General features: G+C 47.6%; 1 protein-coding gene across 2 annotated transcripts in view; it reads left to right on the forward strand.

Annotated features, from left to right (window-relative positions):
• The window catches only part of USP34 (ubiquitin specific peptidase 34), a 282,270-nt gene that overhangs the window by 148,401 nt on the left and 108,932 nt on the right, over nucleotides 1-24,937 (forward strand). For both annotated transcript variants that reach the window (XM_069768887.1, XM_069768888.1), the window contains 8 exons: nucleotides 7,585-7,667; nucleotides 7,890-7,930; nucleotides 8,477-8,601; nucleotides 9,810-9,962; nucleotides 11,506-11,610; nucleotides 13,160-13,215; nucleotides 13,554-13,674; nucleotides 13,805-13,988. In XM_069768887.1, the coding sequence (XP_069624988.1) occupies nucleotides 7,585-7,667; nucleotides 7,890-7,930; nucleotides 8,477-8,601; nucleotides 9,810-9,962; nucleotides 11,506-11,610; nucleotides 13,160-13,215; nucleotides 13,554-13,674; nucleotides 13,805-13,988 (868 nt within the window). The remainder of the gene's footprint in view (nucleotides 1-7,584; nucleotides 7,668-7,889; nucleotides 7,931-8,476; nucleotides 8,602-9,809; nucleotides 9,963-11,505; nucleotides 11,611-13,159; nucleotides 13,216-13,553; nucleotides 13,675-13,804; nucleotides 13,989-24,937) is intronic.

The raw sequence follows: 24,937 nt of genomic DNA on the forward strand, positions 1-24,937 counted from the left end.
CCTCCTGCTGGCTCCCAGCTCCTCCCCTGCAGTATACACCCTCCTGCTGGCTCTCCGCTCCTCCCCTGCAGTATATACCCTCCTGCTGGCTCTCAGCTCCTCCCCTGCAGTATACGCCCTCCTGCTGGCTCTCAGCTCCTCCCCTGCAGTATACACACTCCTGCTGGCTCTCAGCTCCTCCCCTGCAGTATACACCCTCCTGCTGGCTCTCAGCTCCTCCCCTGCAGTATATACCCTCCTGCTGGCTCTCAGCTCCTCCCCTGCAGTATACGCCCTCCTGCTGGCTCTCAGCTCCTCCCCTGCAGTATACGCCCTCCTGCTGGCTCTCAGCTCCTCCCCTGCAGTATACGCCCTCCTGCTGGCTCTCAGCTAACCAGTTCTTGCTTAGTGTCTGTAGGAGGCACATGGGTCTGTTTCAGACCCCAACGTTTTTATTTTATTTTTTACTTTTCTGTAAATTTTTTTTTTTTAATTAACGGAGTGAAGGGGGCGATGGTTCCTTTCAAGGTTCCGATCTCCCCCGAACCATCAACAGGCGAGCACGGCGAGTATACCTCCCCGTACCCTCTCCTGCGACGTGGGAAGCCATGCCTGAGCTCACTTCAGGGGCGACGGTTCCTTCACTGTCCCGATCTCCCCACACCAGCAGCAGGCGACCACATGGAGTGTCGCCTCCATGTATCCTCTCCTGGAGCCAGGCCTAATGCCGGACAACTGGCCCTGTCCACCTGGACTGAACTCCGTGGCTGTACAGAGGCCCCTCTCTATGGCGTCCGAGCAGCCCCCACTGTCCCACCACTGTGAAAGCGGATGGCACAAGGAGGCGGACGGGTCCTCTCCACCTCCTAACAAACGGATGATGGATTGAGGCTTATCCCTGCACCGTCCACGCTGCACAGAACAGCGCTGAAACCCACATCCGCGGCGGCTCCATGCTGGGACGCGCACCAATGGTGAGTGGATCCATCTACAGAGGGATATCCACATGCTGACAGAAAGCCTCAGCCACTTCCCTGTGGCCCACCTCTAAGGTAACGCTCTGGATGGCTGCAAAAATTTAGCCCCTGGCTTCAGCCGATTTGTAGGCCGCATCCTGGAAGTCTTGCCTGGAACGACCCACTGGTGACTTCCGCCGGCTACAGAAATTTAGGCCCCGGCTTAGGCCTATTCAACATCGTGTCTGTGGCTCCGCCCCACAAATTGGCGCTTCTCGCTCTCTGCGAGATTTTATCAACTCTGCAGCTCCCGGTGGCCATCTTGGTCCACCCGGCCAGCTCACACTGGGGTGACAGTATTTTTGCATTAAAGGGGCACATCGACTCTACATCAGTACCCGGGTAAGGAAGTACCTGGTCTTAAAGGCACATGACCAGTATTCCCTGGTCTTAAAGGCATGTGGCCAGGATTCCCAGTCTTAAAGGCGCATGACCAGTATTCCCTGGTCTTAAAGGCGCATGACCAGTATTCCCTGGTCTTAAAGGTGCATGTCCAGTATTCTCTGGTCTTAAAGGTGCATGACCAGTATTCTCTGGTCTTAAAGGTGCATGACCAGTATTCTCTGGTCTTAAAGGTGAATGACCAGTATTCCCTGGACTTAAAGGTGCATGACCAGTATTCTCTGGTCTTAAAGCTGCATGACCAGTATTCTCTGTTCTTAAAGGCGCATGACCAGTATTCCCTGGTCTTAAAGGCGCATGACCAGTATTTCCTGGTCTTAAAGGCGCATGACCAGTATTCCCTGGTCTTAAAGGCGTATGACCAGTATTTCGTGGTCTTAAAGGTGCATGACCAGTATTCCCTGGTCTTAAAGGCGCTTGATCAGTCCGAGGAGCCCTCCGCCGCCGACCTTAGCTTTATCCTCTAGTTCCCCTCAGTGGACTTCTTCACTGACCAATCCATGGTTCTCGGACCAAGAGATTGAATCCCTCTGTGTACCCTCTGTGTTTGGAGTGCTCGCAGGACCAATATACATGGTCCCTATCCTACATGGGAGCCGTCGGCTAGCAGGGGCCGCAAGTATTCTAGAAACGTGCAGGCGTCTAGAAACATACAGGCATCTAGAAAACGGAAGTTTTTCGTTTCCTGCTCCCTCACCAATGATTTGATGACAACAAGGCTCTGAATATGGATTGGATATTGCCTGAGCTTGCCAGAGCTTCAGAGACTAAACTCCGTCGAGAGCATTTGCCATTCAATTCGGATAAGCGATTCACTGGACAGAAGCCTCTACGTGGGATGCCATGCCTGGCCTGTTTTTTAAGGGCGACGGGTCCTTTAAAGGGCACCGATCTCCCCACACCATCAACAGACGAGCACACGGAGTGTCGTCTCCATGTTTCCTCTTCTGCATCCAGGCCTAACGCCAGACAACCTGTCCTGTCCACCTGGAGACCTGTACTCTGTGGACATATAGAGGCACCCTTTTTGGCGTACGAGCTCCCCCCTCTGCATCACCACTATTTAGTGGATGATGCAAGAGGGCGGACAATTCCTCTCCACTTCCCTGTTAAGAGGTTGATGGATCGAGGGTTCCTAATTTTTATCTCTGCACCGTGAAAAGAGGAGATGGCAAGAGACTATGACCTGCTGGATGCAGCCGCACATTCTGCCATGGGGTAGAATCTCCTGTGGTATACCTACCAGTATCCCTACCTGATGGGTCATCAATTAAAAATACCACGGACTGTCAGATAGCAAATCTGGTTCGTTCCGTCTTGTGGCTTCGGGTCCAGCGCTCTATCCTCCCTAGCGGCCGCATGGATTGCTAGAGCAATGGTCTCCTGGCTGGAGACCTTAACTACCTTGATTCACACCAGCAACAACTGGCCAATCAAATCTTTTGAGCGGGAGACTGACAAAGGATTGTATAAGGATTGTCCAGCACAGTCTAGATCTAAGGGATCTTGGTTCCCAACAGGGGAACAAAAAGTAAGATCGACCCTGGACCTCAAACTTCTAACAACCTTTGACATGGTCCTCCTTCTTTGGATGGAGTTCCTCCGCTCAGCCATTACTTCAACAGAAAAAGGTGCAGTTTCCGGCATCCATCGACATTCGGGTTGCTTGCCCTCTGCAAAAATTCCTTCGCCTTTCCATTCGTCAACAGCATTTTCAAGTCACAACCTTGTCCTTCGGCCTTGCTTCCGCACCCAGAGTGTTCACTCGGGTCATGGCGGATGTCATGTTTCTCTTGCACTCTAGAGGCGTGCTCGTCCTGCCCTGTTTGGTCTGTCTAGCCGCCCTTCCAGGACTTCGCTGAGTCGTCTAGATCTCTTACGATACCTTCTCTCCTGGGCTGGCAGCTACACTTAGACAAGTTCTCCTCATTTCCAGCCCAGCAGATATCCTTTTTGAGGATGATCCTGCACACTTCTAGAAGGATGGTAATTCTTCCTCGAGACAAGGTCATGGCCCTTCAACAGGGAGCTCGCGCAAGGAGAGTTCTGAGGACTTGATTACTCACCCCTTCATTTCATTCGATTTGCTAAGAGAGTTCTGAGCAAAAATGGTGTCGACAATGGAAGCGGTTTCCTTCGCTCCGCTCGTTTTCGGCAAGTCAAGCAGACTTTCAGACAATAGTCTCTGAGCTCCTTCTTCATCCACGGCCTTTCTCCCAGTTCAATGGTTATTAGTAACTTCCAATGCCAGTCTTCTTCTCCCCATCATTGTTCTGGAGATCCGAACGGTAGTCTTACAGCAGGTCCACTGCCTTCTGGCGGGTCTCCCTATCCGAATTCAATTGGATAATGCCACGGCGGTGCCTTACGTCAGTCATCTAGCAGGTACCCACGGTCAGGCGCCATGGCCGAGGTACCTCACTTTCTCTGATGGGCCGAAGTCTATTATTCGGTGATCTCGGCAGTATATATCCCAGAAGTAGAACTCTGAACGGCAAACAAATTCAGCCGTCAGGGTTCCGCCTCAAGTCAGTGGAAACTTCACCCCGAAGTCTTCCATCAGATCTGTCCTTACTGGAGCTCTCCAGTTGTAGGTGGGATGACATCCAGACTGAAGGCCAATGTACTCGAGTTCGTGGTTCGGCCTCGAGATCCAAGAGCCATCGCTCTCCATGCTCTGGTTCTGCCGTGGTACCAGTTTCCATAACTCCCCTTCCACTGCTTCCGAAAGCCTTTCGGAAGCAGAAAGGGGCCCCAGTGATCCTCAGAGATCCGCACTGACCACATCCGTTTTTTTGTTTGCGGAGCTAGTATCTTCTCGCCTTATCGCAGCACAACCGCAAGTAGGGACTTTTTCACAGGGAGTTTTCACACGTAGTTCTTCCCTATCGCATACCGTTAGATCATTGGGACCTTATTATTCCTAGGAGCCTTACAGTAGGCTCCTTTTTTCATCCGGGCAGACTTTACTATCAGGGAAAGTCGTCCCGTTCTCCTCTGCGATATTCTCACTCTGACGAGTCTTCGGAGCTAGCTTCTCTGCTCTTTCAGACTTTTTTCCCTTATTACCTTCGAGGCAAGGTTGTCCTCAGGCCATCTCCATCCCTTGTTACCAAGGTGGTACTGTATTACCACTGTTATGAGGGCATAGTTCTTCCCTCATCTCTTTTGGCCCCAGTCCACAAAATTGAATAAGATCCCCCATATTCTGGACAAAGTGAGTGCTCTGAGTAGGTACGTCTTGAGGACGGCGTCCTTCTGAAGGTTGGACGTTTTATTTGGGCTTCCTGACGGTAGAGGAAGGCTTCTTGACATTTTCAGGAACGGTTTAGCCGTTTCATCGACCATGATAACATGGTGAATTCTTTTCACCATCCAGGAGTCCTTCCGTGCTAGATGTCAGCCTATCTCCCTGTCTATCAAGGGTTCTAGGCACCAGGCGTCAGCAAGGCACGCCTGCAAGCTTGCGGATTCGTCCAGTCCGCATGCATTCTTGAAGCACTATAATTCCCACACTTCCACAGATGTGAGTCTGTGCAGGCGGACTCTGGAGGCTGCGGTGGCGCACTAGTAAGTAGCGGTTACACAGGGCCTGATCTGTTGGGTTCCCCACCCAGGGACTGCTTTGGGATGTCCCACGGTCTGTGTCCCCCAATGAGGCGAAGGAGAAATAGGGATTTTTGTGTACTGACCGTAAAATCCTTTTCTTCGAGCCATTCATTGGGGGACACAGCTCCCACCCTGTTATTAGCTTATGATTGTTTTTTATAATCTGACATGCTATACTCTCATATATAATATGACATGCTATACGCTCATATATTGTTATTGATCTCCTACTGCTTTTGCACCGAACTGGTTAGCTGAGAGCCAGCAGGAGGGTTTATACTGCAGGGGAGGAGCTAACTTTTTTTGTATCACTTAGTGTCAGCCTCCTATTGGCAGCAGCATACACCCACGGTCTGTGTCCCCCAATGAATGGCTCGGAGAAAAGGATTTTACGGTGAGTACACAAAAATCCCTATTTTTCGTATCTACTGTATTTTTCAGACTATAAGACACACTTTTTTCCCCCAAATTTTTTTTGGGGGAAATGGGGGTGCGTCTTATAGTCGGAATATACTTACAAATAGGGTGGCGACAGCAGAAGTCGGGCGTTTCTGTGGTGGTCCTGGTCCAACACTGCAGGGCTGTGGTGCAGGGGGCTCAGCTGGCATTTTGTGAAAGCCCAGAGGCCGCCGCACATCCATTGCTACGATGCGGTGGCTTCCGGGAAAATGGCCGCCGGGGGCGGCGCATGCTCAGATTGAGTTCTTGGCATCATTTTGTTCTGTGCCCCTGAAATCTGAAGATTCAGACAAAATTATTATGCTGTACGTGGGCGGGGGCCGGCTGTACATGGGCGGGCAGAAAATGACCAAGGTCTTTAAAGATGCCTTTAATTTGCTTGTAAATTTGGAGAAGTTGTGTAAGGGTACTTTCACACTGGCGTTTTTTTTAATACGTCGCAATGCATCGTTTAGGGGGAAAAAACGCATCCTGCAAAGTTGTTTGCAGGATGCGTTTTTGCCCCATAGAGTAACATTACCGACGCATTGCGACGTATTAACACACGTCGCAACCGTCGTGTGACGGTTGCGCCGTGTTGTGGCGGACCGCCGAGAGCAAAAAACTTTAAATGTAACGTTTTTTGCTCCAGACGGACCGCTTTTTCTGACCGCGCATGCGCGGCCGGAACTCCGCCCCCACCTCCCCACATCTCACAATGGGGCAGCGGATGCGCCGGAGAAATGCATCCGCTGCACCCGTTGTGCGGCGCTAACAACGCTAGCGTCGGAATCTCGGCCCGACGCAATGCGATGGGCCGAATTCCGACGATAGTGTGAAAGTACCCCAGGTCTGCCTTTTACTTGTCCGAGAAGCAGGTGTTGGGGGATATGTGATTATTGAGCTGAATTCACACGTCTGTGAAACACAAGCCATGTCTGGATCCTAATATTTGACCTGACTGGCGGGTTGCCTAATCTGAGCAAAAGTGCCTTATAGGCAGCGAGATCAGGTCAGGAGACCCTCCTGTTTTACCTCTTTTAGGCTACTTTCACACTGGCGTTTTTTGCAATACGTCGCAATGCGTCGTTTATGGCAAAAAACGCATCCTGTAAAGTTGTTTGCAGGATGTGTTTTTGCCCCATAGATTAACATTAGCGACGTATTGCCACACGTAGCATCCGTCGTGAGACGGTTGCGCCGTGTTGTGGCGGATCGCCAGGAGCAAAAAAAAGTTAAATGTAACGTTTTTTGCTGCCGACAGACCGCTTTTTCCGACCGCGCGTGCGCGGCCGGAACTCCGCCCCCACCTCCCCGCACCTCACAATGGGGCAGCGGATGCGCCGGAGAAATGCATCCGCTGCACCCATTGTGCTGCGCATCAAACGCTAGCGTCGGAATCTCAGCCCGACGCAATGCGACGGGCAGATTCCGACGCTAGTGTGAAAGCAGCCTTAGGAGGTAAACTAGTATCAGATGGTCAGTAACATGTTCATAGAAAGTTTATTGTCAATATAGTTTTCTTTAATTGAGGCTTTGCTTATCCTAATCTCTCCATTTTCTACCTCTTGCTTAAAGTAGAACAGTTGTTTTAATTTTTATTTCACAAACTAATCCTACACAAAAATGAGCAACTGTGTAATATAACTTATCAGATGAATCTGCTTCTTTCTCTGCCAGAATTGATCAGTCACGATCAAAATTCTCAATTCTGAGGTAAAATCTGTCTTCAGTGCAGACACTTTCCCCATTACTGAGAGGAGATGGCGGCTGGTGCCGATGAGTCTGTTGATGAGGGAGGAGGAGCTAGAGGCCGAGCTCCTCCCCTCTACATAGAATCTTACCAGCCGCCATCTCCTCAGTAATGGGAAAGTGTCTGCACTGAATACAGATTTTTCCTCAGAATTTGGAATTTTGGCAGATTCCTCTGATGAGATAAATTACAAAGTTGCTTAATTTTGTGTACAATTGATTTAATAAATAAAAGTTAAAACCGTTAAGTTTTAAGCAACATAAAGGATATAGTAATCCTCACATATTGTATAATTTGATGTTTCTATATTGTGGTTTTTGTTCAGCTTCCACTTACACAATACTTCTGCATAAACTCTTGGTTTCTTCTCCCTTTGTCTCCCTGAAGGTTTTTCTAGTTCTTGTCCAAGGAACTTGTTTGATTCAGCGATTAATGTCTGTGGCTTATACCTATGATAATTTAGCCCAACGGTAAGTGCACTGCTAAATTCATAAATAAAATTAAATGTGTGTGTATGTTTCACAGAGAGGGACAAGTCAAGCCTGACATGCCAAAGTGAGGAGCCTTTTAAGCTGCAATTAGAGAATTGACTTTTAGGATTGGTACTTCCTATAGGTGCACTAGAGTTGTAGTCCTCTTCTCTGAAGAGACCGCTTGCGTATTTCACTACATACCATGCCTCTGTCTTGCAGGGTACTGAAGGCACAGTCTGACCATCGTTCCAGGCATGAAGGTAAGGCGTCAATATTGAAGTGTTCACGGCCATTGAGGTACATTTCGTTGCAGTGGTTTCCGGAGACTTCAATATTCATGGCCTAGTCTTAGGATGTGACCTCGATATTTGATCTTTGGGGTTAAACTTTCGGGACCTTCACCGGTCACCAGAATGAAGATGTCACTGTGGTCAAGCAGGTGTGACGTTCCCAGCATAGATTACACAGGCACAGCTCAATTCAAGTGAAGCACTGGGCCATCAATATTTCAGTCTTGGAATACGTCATTAATATTAGTGTCCTTTGTGAAAGGATTTCTGCTCCCCTGACAGCAGCCATATACATTTTAGTCTTCAGACTCCTTTATAATCTTTGAGATCCACATAATAAAATGTATAGTGCTGTACACTTTGTGCCAGGTGGTTTAGGCGTTTCGTGCTTTCTTACTTGGATGTACCTGCCAGTTGTCTCTGTATTCCGCTCAGGGGCCAGTTTGTATACATGAGATTTCAGACCAGGCGTTGTCATGTGCGTCTAACCCTATTCATGCATTTTCCGCCCAACAGTTACACATTATTCCATGTGGCTTCTGGTCAGCTGGGCTCATTGCTGTTCTGTGGTGAAGTCCAGCCTCGCAGACAGTGACAATTTACAAGATTGGCTTAAGAAATTAACTCTTCTTATTCCTGAGGTAAGATGTTAGAAAACGTTTACAGATTATTTTTTTTTGTTCTAGTTACCGTATTCTTTTTTTATTTTTTTTTTTATTTCACATTCTATCAACATACAGACCAGAGGTCCACAACTAGTAATGTTAATGACTCTATTCTGAGTCAATAGATATGCACCCACCAAACACTAACCGTATAGTACAACCTTGGTGTCCCAACTCCGTTCTATACATTTCTTATTGCCATGTCACCAGTTTTAAACTAAAAGAGAACCTTTCACACGAAAAAAAACGATATTAACCTTAAGATATATGGTTAATCTGCAGGTCAGTAGCGTTCTGACTCTGTGTGGCACCCGTACTTAGACCTCCCCGCCGGTAGGAAATAAACTTTATTCCTCCTGTTAGCGCTCTGGTTTCAGTCACGTGGGCGGAGGCAGCACGGGTTCAGTCACCGCTCAGTGTATAGAGATCGGCAGCAGTAACAGCCGTCTGCACTGATGGACAGCAGCTCCGCATTAGGGCCGGCTGTCAGTCACTAGTTCTCTTTAAGGCTCTCATTCATTGTTCCCCTGCTTTTAGGCTTTAATGGCCAGTAGTGTCCTTCTCAGACATAACCAGCGCACGTCCTGTAAGCTCCAGATGATGCTCTGTACAGTAATTCATTGCCTTTTAGGATGTTTGTGATATCAACAGATTATGCAATAAATGTTCCATAGATGGGGTTCCCAATACTCAGAAACAAGGACCCATCGCACACTGTCTATGGGACGTTGGACTGTTTTTACCTCTACATGAGGGGTTAAAAGGGATACATAAATCAGTAGTCATATGCAAGCAAAGTAGTTGCATCCTCTTTTTTTACTAGTACTTAAATATATGCTGATGCACAAGTGACATGCATATGGGAATGTTATTAAACTGTCTGCTAGGGTAAGTTTCGCACCGTACCCATTTTTGTCTAGCTCTCTCATGTAGAATTCATAAACTGTCCAATTTGTTTGATCCATTTCGATAAGTGATCAGAGGCGCAAAAAAACCCCCCCAATGTTGCGCCAAATTTTGCTAAAAGCCCTTGGTAACTTTTATCCATAGTGGTTTCTTATTTTATTACTTGACTTGCATCTTATCATTGTTAGTAACTGGTAATCAAAGACTTGGAAATTCTTAATTTAAAACCTTAAACATTTTGTTCCTCATGTTTAATTTAATTTATTTAATATTCATAGACTGCGGTCCGTCACGAATCATGCAATGGTCTGTACAAACTGTCCCTTTCTGGTTTGGATGGTGGTGACTCAATAAATAGATCATTTTTGCTTCTGGCTTCATCAACATTGTTAAAATTTCTTCCTGATGCTCAAGCACTAAAGCCTATTCGGGTAAGTCATGCCAGAAAAGCATAAATGAGTATTCCTCTATATTCCGTTTTTTTCCCCTCATTCTAATTTCTTTATGATAAATCAGTAGTGCAAGTGAGTATAGAAGTATATTTGCTATATAACTTATTAGGAAATATAAGCTTCTGCATCACCTTCCGGCAGCCTGCAGTTCATTGTTTTCTCTCTGCAGGATTTCTGTAAATGTTCAGAAACATGTGGAAAACAGTATAATGACAGGGAGGAGGGAGATGCAGCTGCAGTTTTCCAACAAGGAATGCAGTCTTCTGATTGGCCTTAGGCACAGAGCAGTGACATCATAGCAGGAAGCTCTGCCCTCATCTGCTGTGAAGGGAACTGTAGTTCAATCCCTGATGAAGTGCATGGGTAATACATAGAGGGGCACCAGTGCTGCATTCTCCATTTATAGGGTCTGTGTAGTCCCAGAGGTAGGACTTTTGCCCATCATGAAGCTATAGCATATATCCTAGTGATATGCCATCACTTTGCACAATGGGAATGACCCTTTTAACGAATTGTCTCATCAGGGTGCCCCTTCATGTGCGACCTGCAATAATGATTACCTAACAGGTCCGGCTCGAATTGTTTCTTTTGCAGTGGCTTCTGTGGAGAGAAGAGTATTTTATGTACTCGCTGTAAAATACATTTCTCATAGCCTTCATTGGGGGACACAAGGTACCATACATTATTGCTCTGATTTCTATATAAGAGCACTTTATACGTTATAATGGAAACAAACTTCATTCTGAAGCGGCGTAGTCTGACCCATTTGTTCAACAGCTTCATCCAGGACCGGTGAAAACGAGCCATACTTCTTGGGCACAGCGAAGATGTTTGAATAAATAACTTGTTAAGCGCTCCTCTTTAGAAGCTGGAGCAGTAACGCATGGTTTCCTGTGTCCCCCCAATGAGGCGTCCAAGAAACATGGTCTTAGTGACCATTCAGATGAATGACACGGTGCTATACAAGAATGACTTCTGCCCCCGGAGCAGTAGATGCTGCTGTTGCCACCTCTCCGCTCTGGCTCATAGCCGTGAATACTTCGATTTAAAATAGGTAGTCGTCCTTAAAAGAAGAGAAACCAACCAAGAAGGACAGAAAAATATCTGAAATATAGCGAATATACGCACCACATCTAACTGCCCTTCATCCTGTTTTTTTGAGTGTTTTTATTAAAATTTTCCAACAATTTTCAAACAAACAGAACACAATCAAAAACCATGTTGAATAAAGAAAGGGAAGGGGGAGAAAGGAGGAAAGACAAGAACACAAAAACACTTGTCATCTTACTGATAAGACAGTGAAAATATTTTCGTTTGTATGTCATTCTAATCTATCCATTTCTATTCCACCTCTTTATACCAGTAGATGCGCTTTCCACTGTTGTAATACAATGTTACACTGGATTTCTGACTAGGAAGCATAAGCTTTTACCACAATGATTTCATTGGGGGGCACAGAAGCCGTGGGGGTATTTGCTGCTGCCAAGAGGCTGACTGTGAGGTTTTTTATGAATATTCACAGGTTGAAGACTATGAGGAAGAAACTATTCTACGACCTGGATGTAAAGAATATTTTTGGTTACTGTGTAAACTGATTGATAACATCCACGTCAAAGATGCCAGCCAGGTATTGTCTGCTCTTCTGTAATGAATGTTTGTTTTTCACTGCTTCAGTACAGTTTGAAAAATGGCTGTAAACAGGCGTCTGTCTAGAAGGTGAGGGCAGTCTTCAGTCGTCACATTGTTCCAGTTCAGCTGCGACTCCGGTAGAGTTCATTAATAGGGGTTGCAAAAAGTCGTGGCACCTGTCTGTCTGCTCCTTTCCTGAGTGATGGTGGACTAACAGCAAGGCAAGCTACACAACAGTATAGAAAGAAATGTAGGATACGGGCACAGCTGATAATGACTATCCAAAGATCAGACGTCCGTTCCTTTATTGGCAAGATTGGTAAGGAGACTCTGTTGAATACCGATTTGGTATCTTTATCCGGTCAGTTACCCCTGCCCAGACAAAGCATTACCCAGTGTGATACTGCCATCATCTTGGTATATTCCCCCGTATGGCTTTCTAATGCCACTGATGGAGTAAGTTACAGGCGATGACGCGCTGCCATTTTTTATTTCCGTATGAACGAATTTGCTCTTTGGTAAAGATGCTATCCTGTTGCACCACCATGATCTGCAAGTATTGTTCCCGAACATCTCAGAAAAAGTATTTGGGGTGGTGCCAGCTCTTACTCCTTGGCTCACAAGTTCCTGAAAGGATGAAATGCATATTGAAAATGTACATTAATAAGTGACGTGAGGTTTTAACATCTGCAATAAATCTCAGCTGGTGTTAGTGTTTGCTGATTTTCTGTAGCCAATCTGCAACTAATCTTATACCGTAATGGGTATCTGTCTTGAGAAGAAAGGCTGTTAACCTGCAGATATAGATATTGTGTTAATCTGCAGGTTAATGGCGTTGTGAAACAGTGCGGCCGCTGCACTGAAGGCTCGCCTTCCCGGACGAAAGTAACTTTATTCATCTGGCAGTCTCAGGCTTTTAGTCATAGAGGCTCAGCCGGTGCGACTTCAGTCAGTGAGCAGCGGCTGAAATCGCACCCCTGGCACTGACTGACAGCTGGCTGTGCAATGGTTACAGCCGCCCCAATCACTGTGTACTGATCAGTGACTGAAGCCGCCCCCGCTATTCCTCTGTTATTGAAAGCCTGAGTCTGCCAGGAGGAATAAAGGGACTGTGAGCACAGAATGTCTGTTCAGGCCAAGTACAGGCGCTAGGTGCATCATGGCGAGGCCAGTCATTTATATACACCTTACCACCTGCTTGTTTCCAATCTGTCTCCACCCTTGCCTGACCCTATGAAGCCAGAGCTGTCAATCAAAGAAGAGAAGGGTGAAGATAGAGGGAAAACAAGCAGGTGGGAAGGTGTATATAGATGATTGGCCACACAGTGAAGCACTGAGCGCCTGTACTTAGTTTGAACAGTCATCCTCTGCTGCTGTTCGCTTTAATTACCTCTGGGTAGTCAGGCTTCAGAACACTATTAACCTGCAGGATAACCCTATATCTGCAGGTTAATGGCATTGTTTCACATGATCGGTTCCCTTTTAAATGTGTACATGAATGGATTCTGGTAACTATTTTTAAAACCATTTTCCCATTTTTAATCTAGACAACATTGCTTGATTTGGATGCACTAGCTCGACATTTGGCCGACTGCATTCGCAGGTAGATCTGTTTTTGTTTTTTTTTGTGATTACTTCTGGTTTTAATTGGTATTTTAAATACTATAAATATAGCTTAGGTATTGTATAAGTTGTACAATATATACTTGTGCAGCCATTAATCATCTTTTAAGGTCTCTGCTTGCAGTCGTTGAATGTCAGCCTTAATTCCAGAAGGTGAAACTCCATAAAACTGCATACCGGTAAACAAAGGTTTCCATTCAATGATTACTAGCAGAGTCCTGGAAAACTGCAAGGAATGAATACACCATCTGTGTTACTTAGCATTACCCAGCTCTAAGGGCTGTTACACAAGCATTTAGATTGTATTTCTCCTAACAGCAGGGAAATCCTGGATTACCAGGATGGCAATGTAGAAGACGATGGTATGACGGGACTCCTGAGGCTGGCAACCAGCGTCATTAAACACAAACCACCTTTCAAGTTTTCCAGAGAAGGCCAGGTGGGGCTCACCATTATTAATACTGTCCATTATAAAAATGAATGTCCAACTTTGTCCAAGATGCTACAGTTTTGGTTTCTTTTCTATATATATATATATATATATATATATATTTTTTTTAATATTTCAGGAGTTCCTCCGAGACGTCTTTAACCTCCTGTTCATGTTACCAAGTTTAAAGGACAAGTTGCAACCCAAATGTAAATCCCATTCTTCCCGGGCGGCAGCGTATGACCTCTTGGTGGAAATGGTGAAGGGCTCGGTGGAGAACTACAGGCTGTTACACAATTGGGTAATGGCGCAGCACATGCAGTGTAAGAGCCGGAGCATTTCTAACACTTACTGTCTGTCCTGCTTAGCTGAGTTACCATCTCATGACCCTCTGTAAATAAAATTAAGGAGAGATTCACTTCTCTGTGAAACACAACCCATGTTCTGATAGCAAAACCCGGCCCAACCTGCGGTTCCCCTGACCAGAGTACATGGTCACATATTCATTTACTGGCCCTCCATTTCGACAGAATATTGCGACCTGAGTACGGTCTGTGCTTCAAGAGGGTGTAAATTCAGCCTTAATCTTCTTTACAGAAGCACTTTTAGATTAACTATATGACACTAATGTCGGAGTATTCATGAGCTGTGGCCTGCAACCACCAGCCTAGTATTGTGCCCGAGAAGTCAGCAGCCGGAGAAATAAATAGGCTGGATTGTCATCTCACAGCTCCCTGCAACTCATAAGAGTGGCCGGACTCCAGCGTTCCTTGTGCATAAGTCACAGTAATGTATATCGCTGTCACGGCGCAGCATGAAGTAGGTGGTGGCTTCCTTTTAACCCCTTCACGTCGCTGCCAATTTCTTTTTGTTTGTGTTTTTTCCTCCCCTACTTCCCAGAGCCTGAGAATTTTATTTCTCCTTCGCCTCATTGGGGGACACAGCCCGTGGGTGTATGCTGCTGCCAATAGGAGGCTGACACTAAGTGATACAAAAAAAGTTAGCTCCTCCCCTGCAGTATACACCCTCCTGCTGGCTCTCAGCTCCTCCCCGGCAGTATACACCCTCCTGCTGGCTCTCAGCTAACCAGTTCTTGCTTAGTGTCTGTAGGAGGCACATGGGTCTGTTTCAGACCCCAACGTTTTTATTTTATTGTTTACTTTTCTGTAAATTTTTATTTTTTAATTAACGGAGTGAAGTGGGCGATGGTTCCTTTCAAGGTTCCGATCTCCCCCGAACCATCAACAGGCGAGCACGGCGAGTATACCGCCCCGTACCCTCTCCTGCGACGTGGGAAGCCATGCCTGAGCTCACTTCAGGGGCGACGGTTCCTTTCATGGTCCCGATCTCCCCACACCAGCAGCAGGCGACCACATGGAGTGTCGCCTCCATGTATCCTCTCCTGGAGCCAGGCCTAATGCCGGACAACTGACCCTGTCCACCCGGACTGAGCTCCGTGGATGTACAGAGGCCCCTCTCTATGGCGTCCGAGCAGCCCCCACTGTCCCACCACTGTGAAAGCGGATGGCACAAGGAGGCGGACGGTTCCTCTCCACCTCCCTAACAAACGGATGATGGATTGAGGCTTATCCCTGCACCGTCCACGCTGCACAGAACAGCGCTGAAACCCACATCCGCGGCGGCTCCATGCTGGGACGCGCACCAATGGTGAGTGGATCCATCTTCAGAGGGATATCCACATGCTGACAGGCAGCCTCAGCCACTTCCCTGTGGCCCACCTCTCTGAGGTAACGCTCTGGATGGCTGCAAAAATTTAGTCCCCGGCTTCGGCCGATTTGTAGGCCGCATCCTGGAAGTCTTAAAGACACAAAAGAGAATAGTAAAACCAAAAACACTCAGTTTGAAAAAATGTTGCAGTAATCCGCAAGTGCTAGTAAAAGATGTAAAAAACAGGGTATTTGGTTGATACGTTTTTTGCAAAAAATGTATACTAAGCTGCTCTACCAATCTTCACGGTATACCCTTATCAGAGCAGTCCTAACTAATGTATGCAATCCCTATCTGATGTATTTAAAAACCTGATCATCTGTATATAACCTGTGTGAACAGGGTTCAGAGAGGAAAAATCCATGTGTGCATACAGGGTAGAACAGCTATTGTGCAGATAGCCCAAGAGGAGTGGTGGAACTCCCCAGTCTTGTAGACACAAGAGAACAATTATGGAAACAGGAACACATGGGCTACTTGTACAGTGAACAAGTCTGTATGATCATGTTCACACACCACCAAGAAACCTGAAGACACAAAAGAGAATAGTAAAACCAAAAACACTCAGTTTGAAAAAATGTTGCAGTAATCCGCAAGTGCTAGTAAAAGATGTAAAAAACAGGGTATTTGGTTGATACGTTTTTTGCAAAAAATGTATACTAAGCTGCTCTACCAATCTTCACGGTATACCCTTATCAGAGCAGTCCTAACTAATGTATGCAATCCCTATCTGATGTATTTAAAAACCTGATCATCTGTATATAACCTGTGTGAACAGGGTTCAGAGAGGAAAAATCCATGTGTGCATACAGGGTAGAACAGCTATTGTGCAGATAGCCCAAGAGGAGTGGTGGAACTCCCCAGTCTTGTAGACACAAGAGAACAATTATGGAAACAGGAACACATGGGCTACTTGCACAGTGAACAAGTCTGTATGATCATGTTCACACACCACCAAGAAACCTGAAGACACAAAAGAGAATAGTAAAACCAAAAACACTCAGTTTGAAAAAATGTTGCAGTAATCCGCAAGTGCTAGTAAAAGATGTAAAAAACAGGGTATTTGGTTGATACGTTTTTTGCAAAAAATGTATACTAAGCTGCTCTACCAATCTTCACGGTATACCCTTATCAGAGCAGTCCTAACTAATGTATGCAATCCCTATCTGATGTATTTAAAAACCTGATCATCTGTATATAACCTGTGTGAACAGGGTTCAGAGAGGAAAAATCCATGTGTGCATACAGGGTAGAACAGCTATTGTGCAGATAGCCCAAGAGGAGTGGTGGAACTCCCCAGTCTTGTAGACACAAGAGAACAATTATGGAAACAGGAACACATGGGCTACTTGCACAGTGAACAAGTCTGTATGATCATGTTCACACACCACCAAGAAACCTGAAGACACAAAAGAGAATAGTAAAACCAAAAACACTCAGTTTGAAAAAATGTTGCAGTAATCCGCAAGTGCTAGTAAAAGATGTAAAAAACAGGGTATTTGGTTGATACGTTTTTTGCAAAAAATGTATACTAAGCTGCTCTACCAATCTTCACGGTATACCCTTATCAGAGCAGTCCTAACTAATGTATGCAATCCCTATCTGATGTATTTAAAAACCTGATCATCTGTATATAACCTGTGTGAACAGGGTTCAGAGAGGAAAAATCCATGTGTGCATACAGGGTAGAACAGCTATTGTGCAGATAGCCCAAGAGGAGTGGTGGAACTCCCCAGTCTTGTAGACACAAGAGAACAATTATGGAAACAGGAACACATGGGCTACTTGCACAGTGAACAAGTCTGTATGATCATGTTCACACACCACCAAGAAACCTGAAGACACAAAAGAGAATAGTAAAACCAAAAACACTCAGTTTGAAAAAATGTTGCAGTAATCCGCAAGTGCTAGTAAAAGATGTAAAAAACAGGGTATTTGGTTGATACGTTTTTTGCAAAAAATGTATACTAAGCTGCTCTACCAATCTTCACGGTATACCCTTATCAGAGCAGTCCTAACTAATGTATGCAATCCCTATCTGATGTATTTAAAAACCTGATCATCTGTATATAACCTGTGTGAACAGGGTTCAGAGAGGAAAAATCCATGTGTGCATACAGGGTAGAACAGCTATTGTGCAGATAGCCCAAGAGGAGTGGTGGAACTCCCCAGTCTTGTAGACACAAGAGAACAATTATGGAAACAGGAACACATGGGCTACTTGCACAGTGAACAAGTCTGTATGATCATGTTCACACACCACCACACCACTGTGAAAGCGGATGGCACAAGGAGGCGGACGGGTCCTCTCCACCTCCTAACAAACGGATGATGGATTGAGGCTTATCCCTGCACCGTCCACGCTGCACAGAACAGCGCTGAAACCCACATCCGCGGCGGCTCCATGCTGGGACGCGCACCAATGGTGAGTGGATCCATCTACAGAGGGATATCCACATGCTGACAGGCAGCCTCAGCCACTTCCCTGTGGCCCACCTCTAAGGTAACGCTCTGGATGGCTGCAAAAATTTAGCCCCTGGCTTCAGCCGATTTGTAGGCCGCATCCTGGAAGTCTTGCCTGGAACGACCCACTGGTGACGTCCGCCGGCTACAGAAATTTAGGCCCCGGCTTGGGCCTATTCAACATCGTGTCTGTGGCTCCGCCCCCCAAATTGGCGCTTCTCGCTCTCTGTGAGATTTTATCAACTCTGCAGCTCCCGGTGGCCATCTTGGTCCACCCGGCCAGCTCACACTGGGGTGACAGTATTTTTGCATTAAAGGGGCACATCGACTCTACGTCAGTACCCGGGTAAGGAAGTACCTGGTCTTAAAGGCACATGACCAGTATTCTCTGGTTTTAAAGGCGCATGACCAGTATTCCCTGGTCTTAAAGGCATATGGCCAGTATTCCCAGTCTTAAAGGCCCATGACCAGTATTCTCTGGTCTTAAAGGTGCATGACCAGTATTCCCTGGTCTTAAAGGCGCATGACCAGTATTCCCTGGTCTTAAAGGCGCATGACCAGTATTCTCTGGTCTTAAAGGCGCATGACCAGTATTCCCTGGTCTTAAAGGCGTATGACCAATATTTCCTGGTCTTAAAGGCGCTTGATCAGTCCGAGGAGCCCTCCGCCGCCGACCCCAGCTTTATCCTTTAGTTCCCCTCAGTGGACTTCTTCACTGACCAATCCATGGTTCTCTGACCAAGAGATTGAATCCCTCTGTGTACCCTCTGTGTTTGGAGTGCTCGCAGGACCAATATACATGGTCCCTATCCTACATGGGAGCCGTCGGCTAGCAGGGGCCGCAAGTATTCTAGAAACGTGCAGGCGTCTAGAAACATACAGGTATCTAGAAAACGGAAGTTTTTCGTTTCCTGCTCCCTCACCAATGATTTGATGACAACAAGGCTCTGAATATGGATTGGATATTGCCTGAGCTTGCCAGAGCTTCAGAGACTAAACTCCGTCGAGAGCATTTGCCATTCAATTCGGATAAGCGATTCACTGGACAGAAGCCTCTACGTGGGATGCCATGCCTGGCCTGTTTTTTAAGGGCGACGGGTCCTTTAAAGGGCACCGATCTCCCCACACCATCAACAGACGAGCACACGGAGTGTCGTCTCCATGTTTCCTCTTCTGCATCCAGGCCTAACGCCAGACAACCTGTCCTGTCCACCTGGAGACCTGTACTCTGTGGACATATAGAGGCACCCTTTTTGGCGTACGAGCTCCCCCCTCTGCATCACCACTATTTAGTGGATGATGCAAGAAGGCGGACAATTCCTCTCCACTTCCCTGTTAAGAGGTTGATGGATCGAGGGTGCCTAATTTTTATCTCTGCACCGTGAAAAGAGGAGATGGCAAGAGACTATGACCTGCTGGATGCAGCCGCACATTCTGCCATGGGGCAGATTAACCGGGTAGAATCTCCTGTGGTATTCCTACCAGTATCCCTACCTGATGGGTCATCAATTAAAAATACCACGGACTGTCAGATAGCAAATCTGGTTCGTTCCGTCTTGCGGCTTCGAGTCCAGCGCTCTATCCTCCCTAGCGGCCGCATGGATTGCTAGAGCAATGGTCTCCTGGCTGGAGACCTTAACTAACTTGATTCACACCAGCAACAACTGGCCAATCAAATCCTTTGAGCGGGAGACTGACAAAGGATTGTATAAGGATTGTCCAGCACAGTCTAGATCTAAGGGATCTTGGTTCCAAACAGGGGAACGAAAAGTAAGATCGACCCTGGACCTCAAACTTCTAACAACCTTTGACATGGTCCTCCTTCTTTGGATGGAGTTCCTCCGCTCAGCCATTACTTCAACAGAAAAAGGTGCAGTTTCCGGCATCCATCGACATTCGGGTTGCTTGCCCTCTGCAAAAATTCCTTCGCCTTTCCATTCGTCAACAGCATTTTCATGTCACAACCTTGTCCTTTGGCCTTGCTTCCGCACCCAGAGTGTTCGCTCGGGTCATGGCGGATGTCATGTTTCTCTTGCACTCTAGAGGCGTGCTCGTCCTGCCCTGTTTGGTCTGTCTAGCCGCCCTTCCAGGACTACGCGGAGTCGTCGATATCTCTTGCGATACTTTCTCTCCTGGGCTGGCAGCTACACTTAGACAAGTTCTCCTCATTTCCAGCCCAGCAGATATCCTTTTTGAGGATGATCCTGCACACTTCTAGAAGGATGGTAATTCTTCCTCGAGACAAGGTCATGGCCCTTCAACAGGGAGCTCGCGCAAGGAGAGTTCTGAGGACTTGATTACTCACCCCTCATTTCATTCGATTTGCTAAGAGGGTTCTGAGGAAAAATGGTGACGACAATGGAAGCGGTTTCCTTCGCTTCGCTCGTTTTCAGCAAGTCAAATAGACTTTCAGACAATAGTCTCTGAGCTCCTTCTTTATCCAGGGCCTTTCTCCCGGTTCAATGGTTATTAGTAACTACCAATGCCAGTCTTCTTCTCCCCATCATTGTTCTGGAGATCCGAACGGTACTCTTACATCAGGTCCACTGCCTTCTGGCGGGTCACCCTATCCGAATTCAATTGGATAATGCCACGGCGGTGCCTTACGTCAGTCATCTAGCAGGTACCCACGATCAGGCGCCATGACCGAGGTACCTCACTTTCTCTGATGGGCCGAAGTCTATTATTCGGTGATCTCGGCAGTATATATCCCAGAAGTAGAACTCTGAACGGCAAACAAATTCAGCCGTCAGGGTTCCGCCTCAAGTCAGTGGGAGCTTCACCCCGAAGTCTTCCATCAGATCTGTCCTTACTGGAGCTCTCCAGTTGTAGGTGGGATGACATCCAGACTGTAGGCCAATGTACTCGAGTTCGTGGTTCGGCCTCGAGATCCAAGAGCCGTCGCTCTCCATGCTCTGGTTCTGCCGTGGTACCAGTTTCCATAACTCCCCTTCCACTGCTTCCGAAAGCCTTTCGGAAGCAGAAAGGGGCCCCAGTGATCCTCAGAGATCCGCACTGACCACGTCCGTTTTTTGTTTGCGGAGCTAGTATATTCTCGCCTTATCGCAGCACAACTGCAAGTAGGGACTTTCTCACAGGGAGTTTTCACACGTAGTTCTTCCCTATCGCATACCGTTAGATCATTGGGACCTTATTATTCCTAGGAGCCTTACAGTAGGCTCCTTTTTCATCCGGGCAGACTTTACTATCAGGGAAAGTCGTCCCGTTCTCCTCTGCGATATTCTCACTCTGACGAGTCTTCGGAGCTAGCTTCTCTGCTCTTTCAGACTTTTTTCCCTTATTACCTTCGAGGCAAGGTTGTCCTCAGGCCATCTCCATCCCTTGTTACCAAGGTGGTACTGTGTTACCACTGTTATGAGGGCATAGTTCTTCCCTCATCTCTTTTGGCTCCAGTCCACAAAATGGAATAAGATCCCCCATATTCTGGACGAAGTGAGTGCTCTGAGTAGGTACCTCTTGAGGACAGCGTCCTTCTGAAGGTTGGACATTTTATTTGGGCTTCCTGACGGTAGAGGAAGGCTTCCTGACATTTTCAGGAAGGGTTTAGCCGTTTCATCAACCATGATAACCTGGTGAATTCTTTTCACCATCCAGGAGTCCTTCCGTGCTAGATGTCAGCCTATCCCCCTGTCTATCAAGGGTTCTAGGCATCAGCAAGGCACGCCTGCAAGCTTGCGGATTCGTCCAGTCCGCATGCATTCTTGAAGCACTATAATTCCCACACTTCCACAGATGTGAGTCTGGGCAGGCGGACTCTGCAGGCCGCGGTGGCGCAGTAGCGGTTACACAGGGCCTGATCTATTGTTGTCCCCACCCAGGGACTGCTTTGGGACGTCCCACGGTCTGTGTCCCCCAATGAGGCGAAGGAGAAATAGGGATTTTTGTGTACTGACCGTAAAATCCTTTTCTCCGAGCCATTCCTTGGGGGACACAGCTCCCACCCTGTTATTAGCTTATGCTTGTTTTTTATAATCTGACATGCTATACGCTCATATATTGTTATTGATCTCCTACTGCTTTTGCACCGAACTGGTTAGCTGAGAGCCAGCAGGAGGGTTTATACTGCAGGGGAGGAGCTAATTTTCTTTGTATTACTTAGTGTCAGCCTCCTATTGGCAGCAGCATACACCCACGGTCTGTGTCCCCCAATGAATGGCTCGGAGAAAAGGATTTTACGGTGAGCACACAAAAATCCCTATTTTTCTGCCCCCATAAGTCTTATAGAGACCTATTTTTTTTGCAGTCCAAATTGTACTTTTGAATGACACCATTCATTTCACTACATCTGGAAAATAGGAAAGAAATTATGAAAGAAAAAAAAAATGCAATTCTGACAGTTTTTTAGGGAAAAGTCTTTACAGTGTACATTTTGTGGTAAAAGGACCTTGCAGTATGATTCCTCCTCATCAATAAGACTACGGCGATACCCAACATATCCCGTTTCTTTCTCTCCTCATTGGGGGACACAGGTAACCATGGGTGTATGCTGCTGTCACTAGGAGGCTGACACTATGCAAATAAAGAAGTAACTCCTCCCCGGCAGTATACACCCTCCGACAGGCACCAGGCAACTCAGTTTTTGCTTAGTGTCTGTAGGAGGCGGACCTGGATCTAACCCCAGATCCGCATTTCTTTTTACAGGGATTTGTTTTGTTTATTAACCTTTTCCCTTTCTTTTTCAGATTTTTCCTTCAGGGTAACAGGGTGCAGTTTTTCTCACCCTGTTTTCCCCACTTTGAGCGACCGAGAGAGCAGTGTGGTATCACCCATATTGCACCCTCTCGGACCCGCTGGGCAGGACTTGTCCCCTGTCACCCGGGTGTTCAGGGTGACCCTTTTCCTCGGTGGCCAGTCCTGCCCGTTCCCCTCCTCATCCCTCTCCTCATCCCTCTCCTCGGAGTGGGCTGAGAGGAAGACGGCGGTCACTTCCAGTGACCCTCTCCCCCTGGTTAGGGGTCGACGCCGTCTTCTGCGCCAGATTTCGTGGCGCGGGAAGGAGGACTTTTTCGAGGACCCTCCATCCTACAAGGGATCCTGATGCGTTCCTCAACCCCAGTTAGGGGATCTTAAAGCAACAGTATGAAACATCCCCCACCCACCCCCAGCCTGCACACCGCCCGGCAAGCGATCTTCTAAGGGGGATCATCACATGGGGGTACATCTCCATCTTTATTAGGGGAGTAAAAGGGCTGCATCAGGGAAGAAGGGTCGCTACCTTTTGTTTCTGGCGCCGGTTTTTTTCTATTGCTGCACACCAGCATTTCTCCTCCTTCCTCAGGATTCAAACAGCGCGCTCCCTCCATTTTTTTTCTTTCTCTCCCACCTTTTTCTTCGCCTTCTTTCGGCGCTTCTGCGCCCCCTGGTAGCAGACGGCATTATTGCGGCCAGGAGTTTTTTCCTTCTCCTTCTTTTGGCACTTCTGCGCCCCCTGGTGGCGGCCTGTATTTTTGCGGCCAGGAATTTTTTCTCCCGTCTTTTCTTCTCCTTCTTTCGGCACTTACGCGCCCCCTTGTGGCTGCCTGCATTATTGCGGCCAGGAGTTTTTCAGCGCAGTTGGGGGCATTTCTCCTGCTTCCCCCTTCATCGCTTGTGCCCGCCCACAGCATCGCACTGTCCCAGCACTCTTTTCTGTGTCTTCCTGCTCCCTGTCAGCTTGGCTCACCGCGTGGGACAGAAGAATTTCAGGGGAACACAGGCACCTGCGGCTACCGCTGTCGCTGGTTTTCAGCTGGCTCAGCGCTACTGCTCTCTCGGGCTCAACTCCTCCCGGCAGTACTTCTCCGCTCCAGGACAAGGTAATATCCACCTATGTCCGACCCCACTCCGGCCTTTGCCACTACGGCCATCCATTACGCCTGCGCTCACTGTAAGAAAAAGTGGGCCTCAGGTCAGCCTTCACCCTTCTGCCAGTCCTGAGTTCCTCCCATCATGTCCGCCCCTCAGGAAGCTCCTAGGTCCCGGGATGAGTGCACCCCCCCTCCCCCAGAGTGGGCTGTTGCTATGTCTCAATCAGTGTCCGACCTGACTAAGGTTTCTCAGTCCCTGGTCCAGGCACTTGAACGTATCCCGCTTCTCTCTAATGCCACCAGTGCCACGAACGCCTCACACGGCAATTCGCTCGCACCTGTCCAAGACCCTCACAGAGGCAGACCGGACAAAAGAGACAGAAAAAGGACCTTATCTAGATCCTCTTCCAGTTCCCTGGACGGGATTCCCCTATCTGCCCGTTCCCCCTCCTCAGAGGCGGACGTCGGGTCTGATCTATCCTCTGTCGGAATCTGACTCTGATGCAGATCAGACTTCCAGAACACAGGAGATGGTTGATAGCCTTATTTCGGCTATCATTCAGACGCTTGATCTTAAGGAGGATGAAGCGAGCTCTCAGGACGTCTCCGTTGCGTTTAAATGGATTAAACGTCCCTCTAGGGTTTTTCCTAATCACAAGGAGTTTGACAACACTACCTCTACACACTGGGAAAACCCTTGTAAGCGTTTCCCTGACAGGAAACGGCTTGACGTGCTATACCCCTTTCACTCCGACCTTGTCTCAAAATGGTCTGAGTCCCCTAAGGTCGACCCGCCCGTCTCCTGGCTATCCTCGCAGACGGTTCTGTCTATCCCTGACGCGGCTTCCCTTAAGGACCCCACAGACAGGCAAATCGAGGCATTAGCAAAATCGGCATTTGAGGCGTCCGGAGCCTCCCTCTGCCCTAGTTTCGCCTCGTCCTGGGTAGCCAAGGCTGTGTCAGCCTGGGCCAAGACCCTGCGCAGGAGCATTTTGGCCTCTGCTCCTGCTGAGGAACTGTCTGATTTGGCGGATCAGATTTCTCTTGCGGGAAAATACCTCATGAATGCCTCCCTTGATGCAGCGGCCTGCTCCACCAGGGCTAATAGCAACATTGTGGCCATTCGCCGGATTCTATGGCTAAAAGCGTGGAACGCTGACCCCGCTTCTAAGAAATCTCTCACTGGTCTGCCCTTCCAGGGTTCCAGACTCTTCGGCACGCAGTTGGATCAAATGATCTCGGAAGCTACAGGGGGTAAGAGTACCTCCTTACCC

Source organism: Ranitomeya imitator, chromosome 5, assembly GCF_032444005.1.
Source record: "Ranitomeya imitator isolate aRanImi1 chromosome 5, aRanImi1.pri, whole genome shotgun sequence".
NCBI lineage: Eukaryota > Metazoa > Chordata > Amphibia > Anura > Dendrobatidae > Ranitomeya > Ranitomeya imitator.